The sequence below is a fragment of the Sycon ciliatum genome, chromosome 1 (genome assembly GCF_964019385.1).
Source record: "Sycon ciliatum chromosome 1, ocSycCili1.1, whole genome shotgun sequence".
Classification (NCBI taxonomy): Eukaryota; Metazoa; Porifera; class Calcarea; order Leucosolenida; family Sycettidae; genus Sycon; species Sycon ciliatum.
In genome coordinates this window covers 85274802-85291724 of record NC_088643.1, presented here as the reverse complement: position 1 = coordinate 85291724, position 16923 = coordinate 85274802, and the positions used below count along the sequence as shown (strand labels likewise).

Below are 16923 nucleotides of genomic sequence, written 5' to 3'. Positions count from 1 at the left end.
TTGGCGGACAATGCTCGAAAAGGTGGCAGATTCTGCTCGAAAAGCAGTGAAATTGGCGGAACCATACAAACCTTATGGCGGGCAATTCCTCAAATTCTTCTCCATTTCTTTATCCACATACCAAACATGCATGAAACTTACCAGAAAAAGTACCGAATTCTGCTAATTTTTCTGTCGGCATTATCCGCAAAGGCCTAGCGGGGAGCAGTGTAGCAAGAAGGACCCATAAGTGTGTGTGATCCCCGGTAACCTAGTCGGTAGGGCACTGTCCCAGAAAGACAGGGGTGCTGGGCTCAAATCCCGATCGTGGATCCTTCTTTTGCAACAAATGTCCGATGACCCTGTGTGTGATCTTTATAGTAAGTTAGAATGCTACGGAAGATGATAGTTGGCATGGCCGTTACCATGGTTACTCCTGGCGTTAGGTACGAGGTCTTCTGGACCTGCAGGACCTCTGAATTATCTAACCCCAGTCAGGTGTTGGTTCGCTTGGATTTTATTTTTCGTCCGTTTCTACACTTTAGAGGTGAAATGATAGCAGTTATCGATACTCAAAAGCTGTCATTGCTGCAATCCATCCAAGCAACCTGCATGCCGGTGCTCTATTATACATGTACAGGTCTGCTCTCGATATAACAACTCTCACTTGTACATAAACATAGCGTAGGGCCCTGAGCTTCCACGCTCTCTTGTTTATTTTTTGAAAAACGTAAAATGTTTGGCACCTATGAAATCAGGGCATGGCCCACGCCTGGTAAAAACAACCTCTATCTCGATCCACGTGTGCGTACCACAATGTGTACAACATGTTTTTTACCCGCCATATACGCACAAAGGTCACATTTGGATCCGTTGGATCCGGTCAACCCTCAGGCTCCCCGAGGTGGGTTAACCAGGTGTTGACCGGATCCAAATCCGAAGGATCCAGATCCGGATTCGACCAATCGAAAGGGTACGAATCCAGTGGATCTGGTGGATCGGGATCACGATCCTACCAATCGAACATGCCCTCTAAAGCAAGGCGTTCCTGATTACTGTAAGACATGTATATATAACGAGGAAGCAAATCTAACGTTTTAACGGATGACATTTCTTCGTTATAATAAGATCCGTTGAGGCCGTACTGCTTCATATATGCTGTGTGTGGATATGGCAGAATACTGCAAGATCGTTAACATATCTTCTCGTTAACCTACTTATGAATTTTGGACAATCGTTAAATTTGCGACTCGTTATAATAACATGTCTTACAGTATAATCCCGTTTGCATCTTTCCCGCAAACCGGCAATGAGTATAATGTGAAGGGAAATGCTTTTACATGTACATGACTTGTAGTTGTACCGTCGTGGACATGGAAATCCCGTCAATTGACGCGCGGCCGGCACCCTCAGTGCGTGCAGAACGTTGCATGCAGTGCACGTATTGTCTATTGATCGTATGGGTACCGTCACGGCTGCATGGCCAGCGCCCTGGGCCGCTCGACGGTCGACCGGATTTCCATGTCCATGGCTGTGTTGACAGTAGAAGACTGCATGTGCATACTGACTCACCGCAAAACAGAAGTCCGGGCCTTGGAAGCCTTGGGCAAGAGTGACAGGGGTGAGGAGAAGTACATGTACATGAGTGATCCATTGTCGGGAGACAGTGGTTGTGATCTCGAAGTCCCGGCACAAGTACAACAATAGTATTGAATCTAACGATGGGCATACATTTTAAGGTTTAAAAGTAAGTAAGTTCAATCAAACAGCCGTATACTATAGTTGAACCCAGGGAGCAAATAATAATAACAATGTCATGTCACAGCTGTCTCAGAAAAAAAGAGAAAAAAAGTCTACAGCACGAGGTATTCCCAGGCGGTCACCCATCCAAGTACTAACCTCGCCCGACGTTGCTTGACTTCGGTGATCGGACGAGAACCGGTATTTTCAACGTGGTATGGCCGTAGACAGTGTGTGCACGGCTAGCACAGCTTTTGTTGGTGAAGCAAGTGCTCAGCTAGCTGTCGGTGGGGTTCATGTTCAGCCTTCTTCACTGCACTGACAGTCTACTGTATAGACAGTAGATCTGTCCTTTGTAGGGAAAAATGCAAATCCCTCAGCTGACGTCGTCATCTTCTTTCAAAAAGAGAAAGCCGAAAATTGATGTTCTGTTATGACTAGTCGACTATCAACAAAGCTCCAAAATAGAAGCTTCGGCATAATCATGGTAATGAATTATGTGCCAGTGCTCAGTGCAGTGGTAGTTGGTTCGGAGTTGCAATGATCAGAAACTGTTTGGAAGTTTTGAACGAGAATTTACTTCAGTGACTTGTGTAGCGTTTATAGTATTTTATACATCCGTAATTCCAAGCAACTAATACTTGACAATGCAGGGTGCCTTTATATCATAGAGTTATGTTGAAACCAGGAGGAGCTGTGATCTTTGGTGGATCACGAGGAATCGGTCGCGCAATTGCATTCAATCTTGCTGAAAAAGGATATACAGTTGCTGTTGTTTCAAGAAATGGAGATCAGTGCTTAGCTGCGGCTGCGGAACTTCCCAAAGCTGGAACCCATATTGGCTTGGCCTGTGACCTAAGCAAACCTGATGAAATCCAGGCATCTTGTGCTGATATTGAGAAACGCCTGGACCAACCCATTCATGTGCTTGTGAACTCGGCCGGAGTGGTACGGGATGGTGTTACGCCTCGCATACAACTACCCGACATACATGCCCAAGTTAATACCAACTTGATTGGCCCAATGATCACATGCAAGCACTTCTCTACTGTGATGATGAAGCAGCGCTACGGTTGTATCATAAACATTGGCAGCGTCATTGGTTCGATGGGAAACAGTGGCCAGAGTGTATACAGTGCAAGCAAAGCAGGACTGGTTGGCTTCACAAAGAGTGTAGCTAAGGAGTTGGTACGTTACGGTATCCGTGCCAATCTCATCGAGCCAGGATTTATCCACACCGATATGACGCAAGGTCTTAGTGAGCAGCAGAAAGAGAGGATCCAGGCGGGCATACCACTGAATCGATTTGGACTCAGCCAGGAAGTTGCCGATGCTGCTCTGTTCCTAGTAGAAAGCTCTTACACAACTGGTCAGGTATGTATGGCTTCTGTTGTGATGTCCAATGCTCATTGCATAGCACGACTCCTAGTTATTAAACTGTGCATGTACCATGTGTGCGGGTCCAACTTGCTTGGGGCGATAGAGTTAGAGCATGCTGTGTTGATATCCTATCATGGTGGAAATGGAAAAGTCTGTGTTTGGGACTTACACACCGGTAATATTTCCTTTGCACGTGACAGTGTAGTCGTAACAATGGCCTTGAACGCGGAAGTGGGCCATTTTAAAGCTATCATTGCGGAAACCGTGGCCAAGACAAGCGAAGTATTTCTCTTGCTACTTACACACTGATGTACTAACTTTGTATGGCTGTTACCATGAGCCAGGGTCAGATTCAATTGTACAGCTACACATGGGACAAGGATGAGCCAGTGACAACGTTCCTTGTTACATTGTGGATTTGGGGTGTAAATTAGCAACCATATGAAGCTGCCCAGATCTTCTCAAACACAGCATATAGTCAACGAAGTTATACGACTTCACACCCCCAGTGGCGCTTGACCCATTTAGTGTGCGAAACTGTGAATGAAGTGAATATCCTGGTTTGCACGTTTGCTTCCTTCTTTCACGACAGGTTTTTAAGGTTGACGGTGGACTTTCTCTGCAGTTCTGAGGTGGGTACGTTGTAGGTGATTTGCAAGTATGGAGTGTCTCTAACTTGAGCATATGTGAGTAGGGGGGTGAGTATGCGAGAAAGGACTACCGGAACTGTTAGTATGCTTTTTAAAAAGAGAGTTCAGACGATCAGCCTCCCACTATCCTAGGACGAGGAGTGTCAGCGGCCCATGTCTATTTCCCTGAACTGGATACGCACATGTACATACCGCATTTTCTCTAATAATAGCACGCGTCTTATTTCTTGAGCCACCCTCCGAACCGTGCCTTCATTGGAGACGTGCCTTCATTGGAGACTGTGCTTTTATAATTTCAAGCCCACTTTGCCGTGTTTCTGTTTGCTTTTTGAGTGATCCTTTTCTTCATATTTTCAAGAAGTACATGTACCAGTATCCGTACCGGAAATTTAGGACACAAAAAACCCGTAGTGGGAGAATGTGGCCTTTTATTTTTTCGATGCATGCGCGCAGTGTGCCTTTATTGGAGAAAATACGGTATCTGTGACTAGGGCATCTGGAATGCTCAGTTTTTAGGCAAGTTACTAGAATCACACACTTCTGTGTTAGCGTTTTAAGCAATTCCTGTGTTGAGTTTCTTTTTCGTTTGTAGCATATTATGTGTTTATAAAGCAGTGACTTGAACAGGTACAGTCGAGACAGGTACAGCTGAACCTGTTGATGTAATTATAATCTTGGTTGATAATACGGGTTGTGAATGGACAGTTGCTCTGCTGAATTAGGTAAACCAAAGCTGATCTCTATATTGGTTTTCTGCATCATTTGCAGTTTAGATTTGACCGCTCGGTCACCTTTTTCAAAGTAAAGACATTTATGTAGGCCATGGTTGGTCTGTATGGATGCATGGGTATGATGCAAGGGCTGGTCAAGCGCACAGTAGATTGTTTTCTACAATCCGTGAGCCGGATGGGCATTGTGTGTGAATGTTTCACATCATTGCTCCCGTTTTTAATTTCTCCAAACTCTCTTGTATGTATATGGACTCGAATGGAGAGCCAAGGATTAATTTATAGAAAAGAAAAAGGACCAAGGAACTACAAGTTATGTACTCTTGATAGTATCTAGTCACATCGGTGGACTGTTACTCTGAACTCATATCCATATGTTCCTTTCCTCTCACTAATAACGTAAAGAAGTACTTTTTCCATGTTTTCACCTTTCGGGTAGCCAGTCATATGATAGTTTCTGCAACTCTGCATGCACACTCTTCTAGCGTTTAGGCTGTGTTTGGATCTAAACTATTTATATAACTGTGCCGCAATAGTAAAGTGCTGCGTTGTTGGTTGTTTTCTGCGGCCTTTGCTAGTAGAACCGCGCGCGTCTAGCCATTTCAAACGCCTTTTCTCATGGTACTGATCTGATCGAAAGAGATCTTGTCGAGTTCGAGATGAGCACAACATGAATGCAGGTTTAATGATCCACAAGAGTTCTGCAGAGAAGAAGGCCTTGTTTATCCCCACTATTCATTGGCCGAGCTAAATTCCTTCTTGTAACAGTTATTGCATCTATCGTGGAAAGCGGAATTTCCACTCTTGAGGAAAGTAGATGAGAGATGGCATTGGCCTTTATCCATCCAAGAGTGCATGTAATTGTACTACAACTTGTACAAGTCATGTATATGGGGGAGGGGGTAATGGACTCTTGGTCCAACTCTGATGGGGATAACATTATGGACCACACCATAGTCATTGTGCATGAGAACATAGGACGCACACAACACACAAAAGTTGTGACAAAACACACACACACTCGCATACACACACACTCGCATACACGCACGCGCACGCAGTGTACACGCGTTTCTGTCAATTGTCATGGCAATCGTCTGTCACAATCATGTCATGTAGCTTCTTGCTAATGAATCTGCTGTCAAAGTTACCCTTGCTTACAAGGCTTATTTTGTAGTGCCCGTACTTTCGAATTAATTTCGTGTCATGTCGGTCTTGCCATGAGAAATGATTGAGCGGCTCACATGTCAAAACGCTTCCAAATCGCAAGTAGCGAGGGGTACTTTTGCCATCAACGCCGAACTGCCATGCTGCGTGAGCTTGAAATGATCGTAGCTCGTCTGCGGGTGTGATCGTATCGATGATAAGAACTGCCTGTGTATTTGCACCGCGGGGTGCGCACAGCCACAGCACAGGCAAGGATTCGCTGCCCAGCAACCGAGCCGTCTTGACAGCACCACACTGCGCGGTGTTATCAAGTCCGTTGTTTACTGTCAGACTGAACGGTTCCTTCTCGGACTTCAGTCTTGCCCTATTTTTAGAGAGATTTTCTTGATTGGCCGGTTGAAGGGAGGTGTCCAAGTCGCGCATGTCGCCTAAGTCTTACCAAAAGTGAGACGCTGTTCTTCTTCGTCGAGAGGAGGGTGTTGCGAAGCTTCGTGGCTACCATCTCGAGAGGAAGATGTCTGCAAGTGGCGGAGGCGGAGACGCGCCTGCAGCAACGGCAGCAACGAGCCCTGTTGTCGTGCCGGATGGAAAGCGTACCACGGAGTCGCCGGCTATGAAGCGGCGGCACATCGACGAGGCGTGGACAATCGTCAAATCCAGCACACTCTACAAGAAGAGTAAGTGTGCGTGTGCGAACTCTATGTTGCAGTTTACAAGCGACTGTCATCCGAGTGAATACATCGGTTATCGTTATCACAGGCTGGATTCGATCTGATCATCATACGCTATTGTAGGAGATCACAGAGAGAGAAAAACACTGAGAATATTATTACGATCATAGCTAACTGTCTCTTTAGTCTAGAGTTCGCCACCCATGGACATACGTGCAAGGAAACATTGCACAATTATGTGAAGGAAGCCTTCACTTCAGGGACACGAAAACATACTGGTTGTGGCACAATGGTTCAATTGGTAAATTACCTGTTAGTATAATAATACTAATAGGTATGATTCATGTTTTCGTGTCCCTGTAAGTGTCCCTGTAAGGCTGTAAGTTAAGTCGTCCTTCACATGTCATGCCACTGCACTGGCGTTCCCTGTGGCGTGTGCACTGTGGCGTGTGCACAACACGTGCTACTAATGGATTGCATTCGGTAAAAATATTGTACAAGGTGGCAAAGATGAGTAGACTGGTCTAGAAAGGTCTTACGTTGCCTGCATTGCCAGGCTTTTGTGATAGGAAACTCAGTGCATTTACACTTCAATATTTGATACATATTAACAGTTGGGTTGTGTAATTTGTGTAGTGTAATTGCGCTGTTGTATGCGATGCACGCCACTATCAAACCAACAGTGGGAGGGCTTCTGAAACCTGACTCAAAGTGGGGTTCTCTACACAACTGTGCATGTTGCAGGATACAATTGAACAGCGTCCCGCGGTGGCGAAATAGTTTCTTTGTACTGACAGTCCCATTGTGTGCCATTGATAGATATACCCATGTATGGACCAGACCGTGTGATTTGTACATGCACAAATCTACGCAGTGACAAGATGGGCAAATATTTCACTCTCACCGGCTGTAGTCTACACATACTCCGGTCTCTAATTTCAATGGCCTGCTTTGCTGTTCATTCTAACTCCGTTGCAGGTAAAGGTTTACGCGGCAACTGGCTGAGTCGATTCTGGATCCTCTACTCATCTGGTGATCTGGTGTATTACAATGATGAGGCATCGGTCGGCAACAATGCAAAGTGTGCTGTTGCGGCACAGTTACAAGAGAAGTCTGTACAGGTTGCCCATGGCCGTGATAACTGCAAGGACTGCAGCTATCCGGGCATGGTTCCCGATGTGTGCTGCTTGGCATTCGTCACAGCCAGTCGTACATACCACATCTATTCCATCTCCTATGAGGATGCTAAAGGTTGGAAGACTGCCATAGAGAACTTCGTGCCAAGTAGCAGTGCGCCTGGTACTCCGTCCAAGAGCCCAAGCACGTCAAGCTCACTAGGCGAATCCCCTCTTAGTCTTTCTGCCACTAGTGTTTCACCCGAGAGCCATGGGTCTGGCAAGAAGAAAGAAACTGGTGGTGGCCGCATCCGCAACTTGAATTTGGGCCGGCGTGCATCCTTCTTCACCCGTGACAAGAGCCAGAAGCCCGTTGTAAAGCGCACTGCTGCTGAGGCGCCTGCAGCTCTGGGCAGCACTACTCAACGAGTTACAGACACATCAGAATCAGCTACGTCTGCCCAGCTCCAGCAAACTACTACTGCCATTACTACTTCAGCCACAACTGCTTCGTTGGTATCGAATGGCGCTTCTACGGTCAGTGTACAGCCACAGAATGGAAGCCTGATGGGACAAAACACAGGGCAAATACACCCAAATGATTTGCCCGTGGTGCCGACCAATGTATCCGCTTCTATCAGCGAGGCCTCCCTGGATAGTAGTAGCCAGACAGCGGTAGGTTCATCTGCATCCACCAGTGATATGTCTTCTCAACCATCCGGTGACCTGACAGAGCAAACGGCACACTCTAGAGACATCAATAGTCAAATTCCAGCGACTGACAGCACGCCTGCTAACACATCTGCCTTGGCATCTACAGGCACGCCTAGCCAAGACAGTGATCTTGAGGAGAAGCAGAGTCGCACCCAAGCATCGACTTCCTGCACTGGTGCAGGCACTGCTAGCCAATTACCGTCGGCAGCCCTAGGCCCGGACTCTCAGCCAGTAGCTGGCACAAAGCCATCAGCAAGTACGAATTCAGTACTCCCTCCACCTCCTGGTGCAACTGGCCGAAGACGGAGTAGACAGTTAACATCAAACGATGAAGCTGTAACTGGTGGTGATGTATTAGTTGAACAACAGAAGTCAGTGCGTGCAAATGAAACCCCTGTGGGACTCAACCATACCATTCCCGAGTCGTCTGAAACTGAGACCAGTGCTGAGCATGTCGGTAATGCAGATCCTAGCACACAGTCGTCTGCAATGCAGGTATCCACACCAGCGGCGGCAGAACAGATCAGTGGGGATGTAACACATTCTCCACCATCAGGAAGCGGGTCAGTACAACAAGCGGGACACGGCACGTCTCCACCAGCTGTTGCTGATGCCACAGCCAATGCATGGCAAGGATCGGTTGAGGAGTCAATAGTTGCCACTGGGCAGCATCGGCCGACTCCTGTCGACAGCGTTTCCAATCCAGCACCTGTGCCAGAAGCATCGTCACCACTACCTACCCCCGGTGTACTAACTGAAGAGCCCACCCCAACAAAGCAAGCTGTTTCTGTGATAGCGCCGTTACTACCACCACCGTCAAGTTCAAGCAGCAGAAAGCTCCGTCAGAGGATGTCACAGGCTGATCTTACACCAGTAATAACCAATGGACCTACCAACACTGGTGAAGACTCTGCTGATCCCACATCCAGATCAGGTCAGGCATTGCAGCTGCATACGGACATCCCTTCGGCAGACACACTGACGCTACAGCAACAAAATGTGCACACCATTGCATCTGCCTCTACGCAGGAGAAAACCCTGCCTTCTGGCTATAGTGACATTACAGCCACAAGCGCTAGTGCACATGAAGCTGAGAACTTGGAAATCGCCAAGCCTGCTGCGGGTGTGGGACAAGTCTCAGATGATGTACCTTTGACTGATACGGCCGCTGTTCAGACAATTTCACATGCCTCTACATCGCCCAATGAGATAAGGTTAGGGAAAAATCATTTGACATCAGGACAAGCAGCCATGGAATCACAGAGCAGTCCAGCAGTACCAGGCAAAACACCCAGGAATGAATCTGCCGTGATTGATGCTCTGGCCGAATTGGAAAACTTCAGCAACATGTTGCCACCAGAAGCTACTACTATATCAACTGCTCCTGGCTCTCTAGTGGCAGAGCAGGCCGAATGCCCATCTTCAGCTGCCAGCCATTCCGAGGTGGCAACATCGAGCTGCTCAGAATCGGCAATAGCTCATAGTTCAACTGCCACAGAGTTGGAAACCGAAATGATGAGGGAACTGCCATCGCAACCTTCCAGCCAAGCTGGACCTCCATTGGCCAGCCAACATGAATCCCACATCAGTGCGCAGCGTGACGAGTTGTCTTCTGAAGATGCGACGGTTCAAGATCCGCCAAAGGGACTGCAGACGGTGTTGGAAAGTGAAGTAGAGGACACAGCCAAGCCTGCATCCCAAGAAAATAACATTACTTCAGGCACTTCAATCTGCACCGATCAGGCATCAACATCAATGGAAGCCTCATCGGTCGAGTCCTCAAGCAGCTCAGATGTCGCTGTCACTAGTAAGCCACCGGCAGTGTTTGAGTCTAAGCTCGAACAAGAGCGCTGGGAAATGCAGCAAGTCGAAGAACAGCAGGCTCGCTATCGACGCATGTCGGCAGTTGAAAGACGAGGCTATGAAGCCAAACGTATCCATGCACAGCAACAGGCCAAGCTGAAGCAGCAGGAACTGGAGAGAGAGCGCCGTAAAGCTGAGGAGGAGCAAGCACTGAAAGCAGCTCAAGCTGAGATGGAGGGAGTTTCTGAGCTACGCAGGCGCCAGGAAGAAGAAGCACGGGTGCGGCTGGAGAAGATAGAGGAAGACCGCAAACAACTTGCTTCTGAAGAGCAGGAGAAACTCAGAAAAGCAAGTGGATCAGAGCGAAAGCTGTCAGTGCGTAGACACCGTCCTTCTGCCGAGAAGCCCAGCCAATCTTCTCCCCAAATAGCAGCAGACACTGTTAGCAGTAGTGCCGCCAAACTTGCAACGTATTCCATCACGTCTGCAACTAATGACAAGCGACATAAATCATCTCAAGAAGTATTGGATAAAGTTGAAGAAGAGAGACGTGCTGCCGAAGAAATGGATCGAAAGATAGCAGAACGACGGGCCACTCTGTCCAAGGAACGGGATGAGCAGCGGCAGGCTGCTCGCCGGAGGAAAGAAGCCATGCAGGCTGAGCTAAAGCAGCAGGAACTGAAGGCCCTCCAGGAGCAGCAACTTCAGGAAGAGAAGCGGCAAAATGAGCTTGCAGATCAGATGGCACAAGCTGCAAGGCAGCGGAAACTGGAGGAGGAGCGCATCGCTAAGGAACGAGAAGAAAAGCTTGAGGCTGAGCGACTTCTGGCAGCAGACCATGAAGCCCGCATTCTCAATATCCGTTCAAACCTGTTTCTGGAGCAGGAGAAGGCCCGCAAAAAGCAGCTAGAAGAAGAACAGCGACGCGAGGAAGAAGAGCAGCAGAAGCGCCTGGAAGCAGCAAGGGCAGCTGAAAAACGTAGGGATGAGGAGAAAGCTGAGGAGCTGAGAAGATTGAACAACCGACGGAAAGAAACTCAAGGCCCTGATGCATCTGCCACTGCTGAGAGGCAGAGACAGCTTGAGCAAGAACGACTTCAGTTCGCTGCAGTTGAGCTTGAAAGGGTACAAGCTGCTGAGGAATTGCGCCGAAAAAGGGAGCAGGATATTGCTGCTCGTGAGCAAGAAAGACTGGACGTTGAAGAACAACGACGGCAAGAGGAGCTGAAGCGGCGAGCTGATGAGCAAGCAGCTGAAGAAATACGTTGGCGGAAGGCGTCTGAAAATGCACAGAAGGCTCAGCTTGGCCAGGTTGCCCTCGAAGAGCAACGTGTTCAACAGCGTCAGCGGGAGATTGAAGAGGAGCGCCGACGAATCCAAGAGTTTGACAAAGCTATTGCTTCTCAGAAATTGAAAGAGAACAAAGAGGAATTGAAGAGACTGGAACGAGAACGAGCACAACTCCTGGAGTCCAACCGAGCAAAAGAGGAGCTCGAGAGACGTCTTGCTGAAAAGCGGCTGGCAGATGAGGCATATCGGATTGAAGAGGCGCGGATTGCATCTGAGAAAGAGAAGGAACGCGTTGCTCAACAGAGTAAACATTTCCTTGCTTCAGAGCAACGGCTGGAGAAGGAGCGGGAAGCTGGTAACAGTTTCGAAGAGCGACTGTCCCAATTTCGCAATGTGTTGAGCAAAGGTAAAACCAGTGAAGAAGTAAAAGATGACATTGATGACTTGGACTCTATTGCACGTCGAGAATGGGAGAGTCGCAACTCACCTCTGATGGCAGCTCGACGGCATTCAGTGCGCCACCCAAAGAAGAAAACTGCAGTGACGAGGAAAGTTTCTATGGAGACGGAATCACAAGTACACCTAGGTGACAAAGTTAGTGTACCAACCCAGAGAAAATCAACATCATCCCTGCCTAGCTCAACCAAAGTTGACCTATCTGTTAGTAGCAAGACCACAGCTCTGGAACCAGCACCTGTCAGTGAGAAGCAAAACGTCGCCTTCATCCAGGAAGATCCACTTCGCCCCGCCGATGAAGGTGATGATGAGTCCTCGCCCAGTGTGCACGCGGCCCGTTTGATGTGGCAAAACCGAACAGGTGATTCTCCACAGTCTTCACCGACTGTACGCCGAGCTGCATCGCCTATATCCACACCTCGTCAGTCTAGTGCCAGTGGCTCAAAACCAACCTCCAGGTCATCATCACCACATCGGTTAAGCCCTCAAATCAGCGTGACGACTGCTGGAGATCCTCTCTCACCGAAGAACATCATGCCCGTACCTAGTCCGTTGACACGCTCACGTTGTCACAGTGCAAGTACAGCACCAGCATCGGCACTTTCAGGATCTGATGCAGAAGTCCAAGCCATCAACGGACTAACATCGACATCCTCATCCACCCAGTGTTCAGCTCTCACCAGTCCGCTCAGTCCAGGTGAAGATAGCACATTCAAGTTTCCGCCCATTCAGCCGGGTGCACCCATGAGTCGCATTGCCGCCCTGCGCAACTCGTCCACACGCGTACGCCGCAACTCCCTGCCCACTGTCGAGTGCCCGAAGAACGTTGAGACAGCACGACCAACAACACCGGTCCTGGCCCGTGTCAGTCGTTTGGCAAGTGAGAGCGAGGGTGAGTCAAGTGGTGGTGAGGAGGACCCATCAACGCGACGTCAGCGCCAGGCAACAAAGTGGGTAGAGAAAGAACTTACAAAGGTGGGCAGAAATCAAATATTCGATTATGGGCGCATGGCCACCCACAATCAATCGATCACGTAGTACAGTAGCTGCCAGTGAGATTCCAGCCCAGAAAATTGATCCAGTATCCGGGGTCTGGTCATGCACACATGTGCTGTACACTTATACTGTTAAAATGCCTTGTTAGTGCATTCGGTTGCGAGGCTTGTCTGAATTGTGCTGCAACCATGCCCCAGTTGGTAAGTGAAGCTATTCGATCCGCAGCTCTCTACGGTCTATACAAATCTGCAGTAGCTGAGGATGACCACTAGTCTACACTGGTCAGGCTCTTGTGCCTGGTAATAAGATTAATGGTTGTGGATGTTATTTGCTTCAACTGTGCCCACAAACTGCATTCGTCCGTGTCAATGGTAGTTGGCACTTTAGCGTTCTTCCCCGGCAAGGGGGTCGGATTTCAGTTGCCAGCACTGTACAACTAACCATACATTACTAGTGTTGGAAAATATTATATGGGGGGGGGGGGGGGGGGGGAGGGGATAGTGTATACCTGCACTGTGGCAAGTGCATCAGTGTAGCCTATCAGCAAAGCATGGTTTTCTTTCCTTCTTAGGGTTCATTCTTGTGTGAAATGCTGTCTGTATTATTGCATGCAGCTAATCACCACTATCAAGGACACCTCAAGTACTACGAACAGCGATGGCAAGTCAATGATAACATTTCAGCAGCTCTTTGATGTTGCATCTGATATCTTCGAGGCTCTGTCAGGGACACTTCTTACAGCCAGGAAACACAAGGTTAGTTCACTTGTTGACTCATATAGGATGTATCGGATAGTGCTAGAAAAGGTCACTGCCCACCAAAAAGTTCGTCTTGGGACTCAATTTTTGGATCGCCTTAGCTAAGTAATTAGTTCATCCTAGCCGCTTCGAAATGCATATGGAAGATGCTGATGGTCCTCAGGAGTTTAAAATTAGTTGGTTTGCACGGTTGTCTTAGCTCAGGTTAGGCTTATCCGCGTTTTGCTGTGTTGTTGTTAGGAGCCGGGATATTCAAAGTACTGGTTTCAATGAGTATTGTGTGATTAATTTTTAGGTTAGGCTGAGCATTATCCTCTATACCAGTGTCCGTGCTGCTTTGTTCATGTGTTCGGCTGTTTCTGCTTCTTCAGATTGTGGTGTATGAGGGTGACCTACTGCTGCAAGGCGTTCACAATAGTGTCGTCATCACGCTTTTGGAAGACAGCGTTCCCGATGGTGCGGCCAGTGGCTTCATCAAACAACGCAAATCATCCCTGACACCAGACTCACCGCGTCGCGGAAGAGCCTTCAGCGGAGGATCGTTACAGACCACGCTAAGCAAGGCAAGCTATCAAGTTCTATTCAATCCAGCTATCTGCTCTTCAATCAGTGGGGCTGGGGATAAAGACCCATGACACAGATGGGCATACCGTATTTTACCAGGTATAAGTTGACCCAGGTATAATTCGATCCCCATAGTTGGGCCTCGATTGTCCGGTTCAATAGTTGTTTAAAACTCCCGATTCTAAGTAGACTACCCATGTTTAGTTTTGTTTGAAGGTCGTAAAATGTCGACTTATAGCCGGTAAAATACGGTACACTTACTTGGGAGTCTTCCCAGAGCTGGATCTGCGACACCAAATGATCAGCGTATCTGTACACTGCTAACAAGTTGAACTTAGAAGTTGCGACACCGGCGGTATTAGTGATGAAGTTGGTTGTTCCAACGAGGAACACACGCTACCTGCCGAACTTGACGCTTGACTGACTCACGACTGCCATCCGGAGCGCACGCTGAGGAGCACGTCGCATCTTCCACTCGGCAAACCTGCAAGAAAGCACCACTCCTTGCTCAATACACAGTGTTTTGGGGAATTCCCCCATTATTATTTGGTTGTATACCACTTACTGGTACTTCCTACTGATGGAGAACTTCGAAATAATTTTGCTTCAGAGAGTGCACACAATACTAAAATGTACTGGTGTATCCTGTGTTTTTACTAGTACAGGTAGAACAATTTTCTTTCTTGTCACCTTCCTTGGCTTTCTTCCTTGCCTGTCCAGTGTTACATTTGTGAGAAGACAGTTTATCCTGTGGAATATGTCGGAGTCGATGATCGTGCCTTTCATAAAGCGTGCTTCAGGTACCTTTTCTAGTGTATTATGTAGCCATCTGAGAATAGAAAATTGTTTCCTTATCTATGATGAAGTTGATGCTGTGTCGCTGCAGGTGGCTCTAACATAATAACATTGCTCTCCAAACCCTTTTGATTGAAGACTTTGTTGTTTGAGCCCAACCTATAGCTGTGTGTTCCAGTTTGTCTGTAGCGTAGCATTGTATTGATATCCAATACACTGAATACACTGTATAGATACCCATAGCCATATCCGGCCCAGGCATGTTTAGGGTCATCATTATTCAATTGACCACAGATTTGTGCCGCTGTACCAGTACAATCACGTTGAGACTGCCACGTTTGGCTGTTTGTATCTTCTTGCTCGCAGGTGTTTGCAGTGCCAAGTCAAGTTGAACACGGGCAACTACGCAACACTGGATGGCCGCTACTACTGCAAGACGCACTATGGTCGTCTCTACAGGGAGAAGGGCGACTATTCTCTAATGTAGCATATTGACTCGTAAGGTCTTAGACTCCATTATTACGTATTTCAGCTTGGTACCACGACTCGTACCATACAAGACTATAAATACAATGCAAACCGATTCTTGCGTTTTCCTGTATAACACGTGTTGTCCCTACATGTACCAGGTGTACGTGCAGTGGAGTTATTTATTGACATTTTGTTGCCATAGTTTGAATTCTTGCACGTACCGGTAATATTAAGTTAAGTCAATGCTCTATTAAAACTTGTTCTGTATGAGTTGATGAAATGCTACTTGACCCCGGTGGCATATTGCCACAAGCATAGTGTTTGTGCACTATCCATAGTAATTCCATGCATGCTGCATCATGTCATTCTACTCATACTAGAGTCATAGCCGGGTTTAGTAAGCTAACTTAATGCCACACTAGGCGCACTAGTGCAGTACTTCATTATCTCTTCGCTTTTTTCTATTGCTCTATTACAGTCAGACCTCACATAACCGCACACATCCGTTTTCCAGAAAAATATCCGGATAGGCGAGGGAACCGGATAATCGAAACACATACTGTATGTGTGCATGGCATATGCTGTAAATCGGTAGCCACCGATTTTCTACCGGATGGCGAGGGATCCGGATAAACGAGGACCGGATAAGCGAGGTCTGACTGTACAATTATAATCTGCTCATTGGTAAGCTCTATAATCTTGAATCATTTTCTAACTCATGTTCTCGCAAATAATTATTCGAACTGGAATTTTATGTTTGCCTTCAAGAGGTAGTGCAGCATGGTCACTCCGGGGGGAGGGGAGGGCCTAGGGTTGTCTCAGTTTCTGAAATTTTTCCTCCAAACAAATCCCCACAGCTATGACTGCAGCCACATCTACCATGCAGTATCGGTTCTTGAGGTTAGTGGTTTCTCGTAAAAGAGAGAGTGGTGAAGTAACTCATTTTTCGTCTATCTGTTAACATTTCCATGTAACGATTCGATTAGCGATAACAGTTTCGAAGTTTAGTTCCTTACTTATTGCATTCATGTTTTAGTTCCGAAATGTTTTTCAAGTTCCGAGCCTGTGAAACAAGCATTCTGGCTTTATTATTATTGTATCACTTGCTTGGCTATCCCGCACTTCAGATAGAGGTTATGAAAATGATTTCAGTGGTCGAGTAAGCGGATTTGCTAATCGGCGCTATGTATGCAGCATGAGTCGCTAGTGAAAATGCACCGCCGTGCTGTGACTTCGCCAAAGCATCTCAACTGGTGATGGAATTGCATTTTTAAAAACCTCCCTAAGCATAAGATTAATTAAGACTAAGGGCGCGTTTGGTTGGTACAACCTAGAACAGGATTCACCAGAACAGCGCGTTTGGTTGGGACTGCACCTGTTCTGGGTCGGCCAGAACATGTTCTGCTTGCTCCGGCCTCGAGGCCGGAGCAGACCGAGCAGTTTCACTTTTTCACAGTGAAACCTGGCGGGAACATCGATTTTGGTCCCAAATGATCACGTGCATACGCTTTTGGGTTGGACTCGCCGTACCGTACAAAGTGACCATGGTGACCCATCCACATTTTGAAGAATGCACCACGTTTGGCACATTTTTCACAAAAATGTGCTCTGTTTCTGGAGTACCGTTTGGTTGGCATGAGGCTGCT

At 47.5% G+C, this 16923-nt stretch overlaps 2 protein-coding genes and 1 non-coding gene across 3 annotated transcripts; 2 read left to right on the top strand and 1 right to left on the bottom strand.

Moving 5' to 3' along the window:
* Positions 1 to 1829: 1829 nt before the first annotated feature.
* LOC135807648 (5S ribosomal RNA) lies at positions 1830 to 1948 on the bottom strand. Its single transcript, XR_010551921.1, has one exon. It is a non-coding gene; the product is annotated as a 5S ribosomal RNA (ribosomal RNA).
* Positions 1949 to 2165: 217 nt separating this feature from the next.
* On the top strand, positions 2166 to 4447 carry LOC135806027 (3-oxoacyl-[acyl-carrier-protein] reductase-like). Its single transcript, XM_065320159.1, has 2 exons — positions 2166 to 3093; positions 3692 to 4447. The coding sequence occupies exons 1-2, from the start codon at positions 2395 to 2397 to the stop codon at positions 3728 to 3730; spliced, it is 738 nt and encodes a 245-aa protein (XP_065176231.1). The 5' UTR covers positions 2166 to 2394; the 3' UTR covers positions 3731 to 4447.
* Positions 4448 to 4738: 291 nt separating this feature from the next.
* LOC135806023 (mucin-2-like) lies at positions 4739 to 16026 on the top strand. Its single transcript, XM_065320155.1, has 6 exons — positions 4739 to 6321; positions 7294 to 12668; positions 13304 to 13444; positions 13819 to 14010; positions 14732 to 14811; positions 15173 to 16026. Exons 1-6 carry the CDS (start codon positions 6159 to 6161, stop codon positions 15291 to 15293), a joined length of 6072 nt encoding a protein of 2023 aa, XP_065176227.1. The 5' UTR covers positions 4739 to 6158; the 3' UTR covers positions 15294 to 16026.
* The last annotated feature ends 897 nt before the right edge of the window (positions 16027 to 16923 follow it).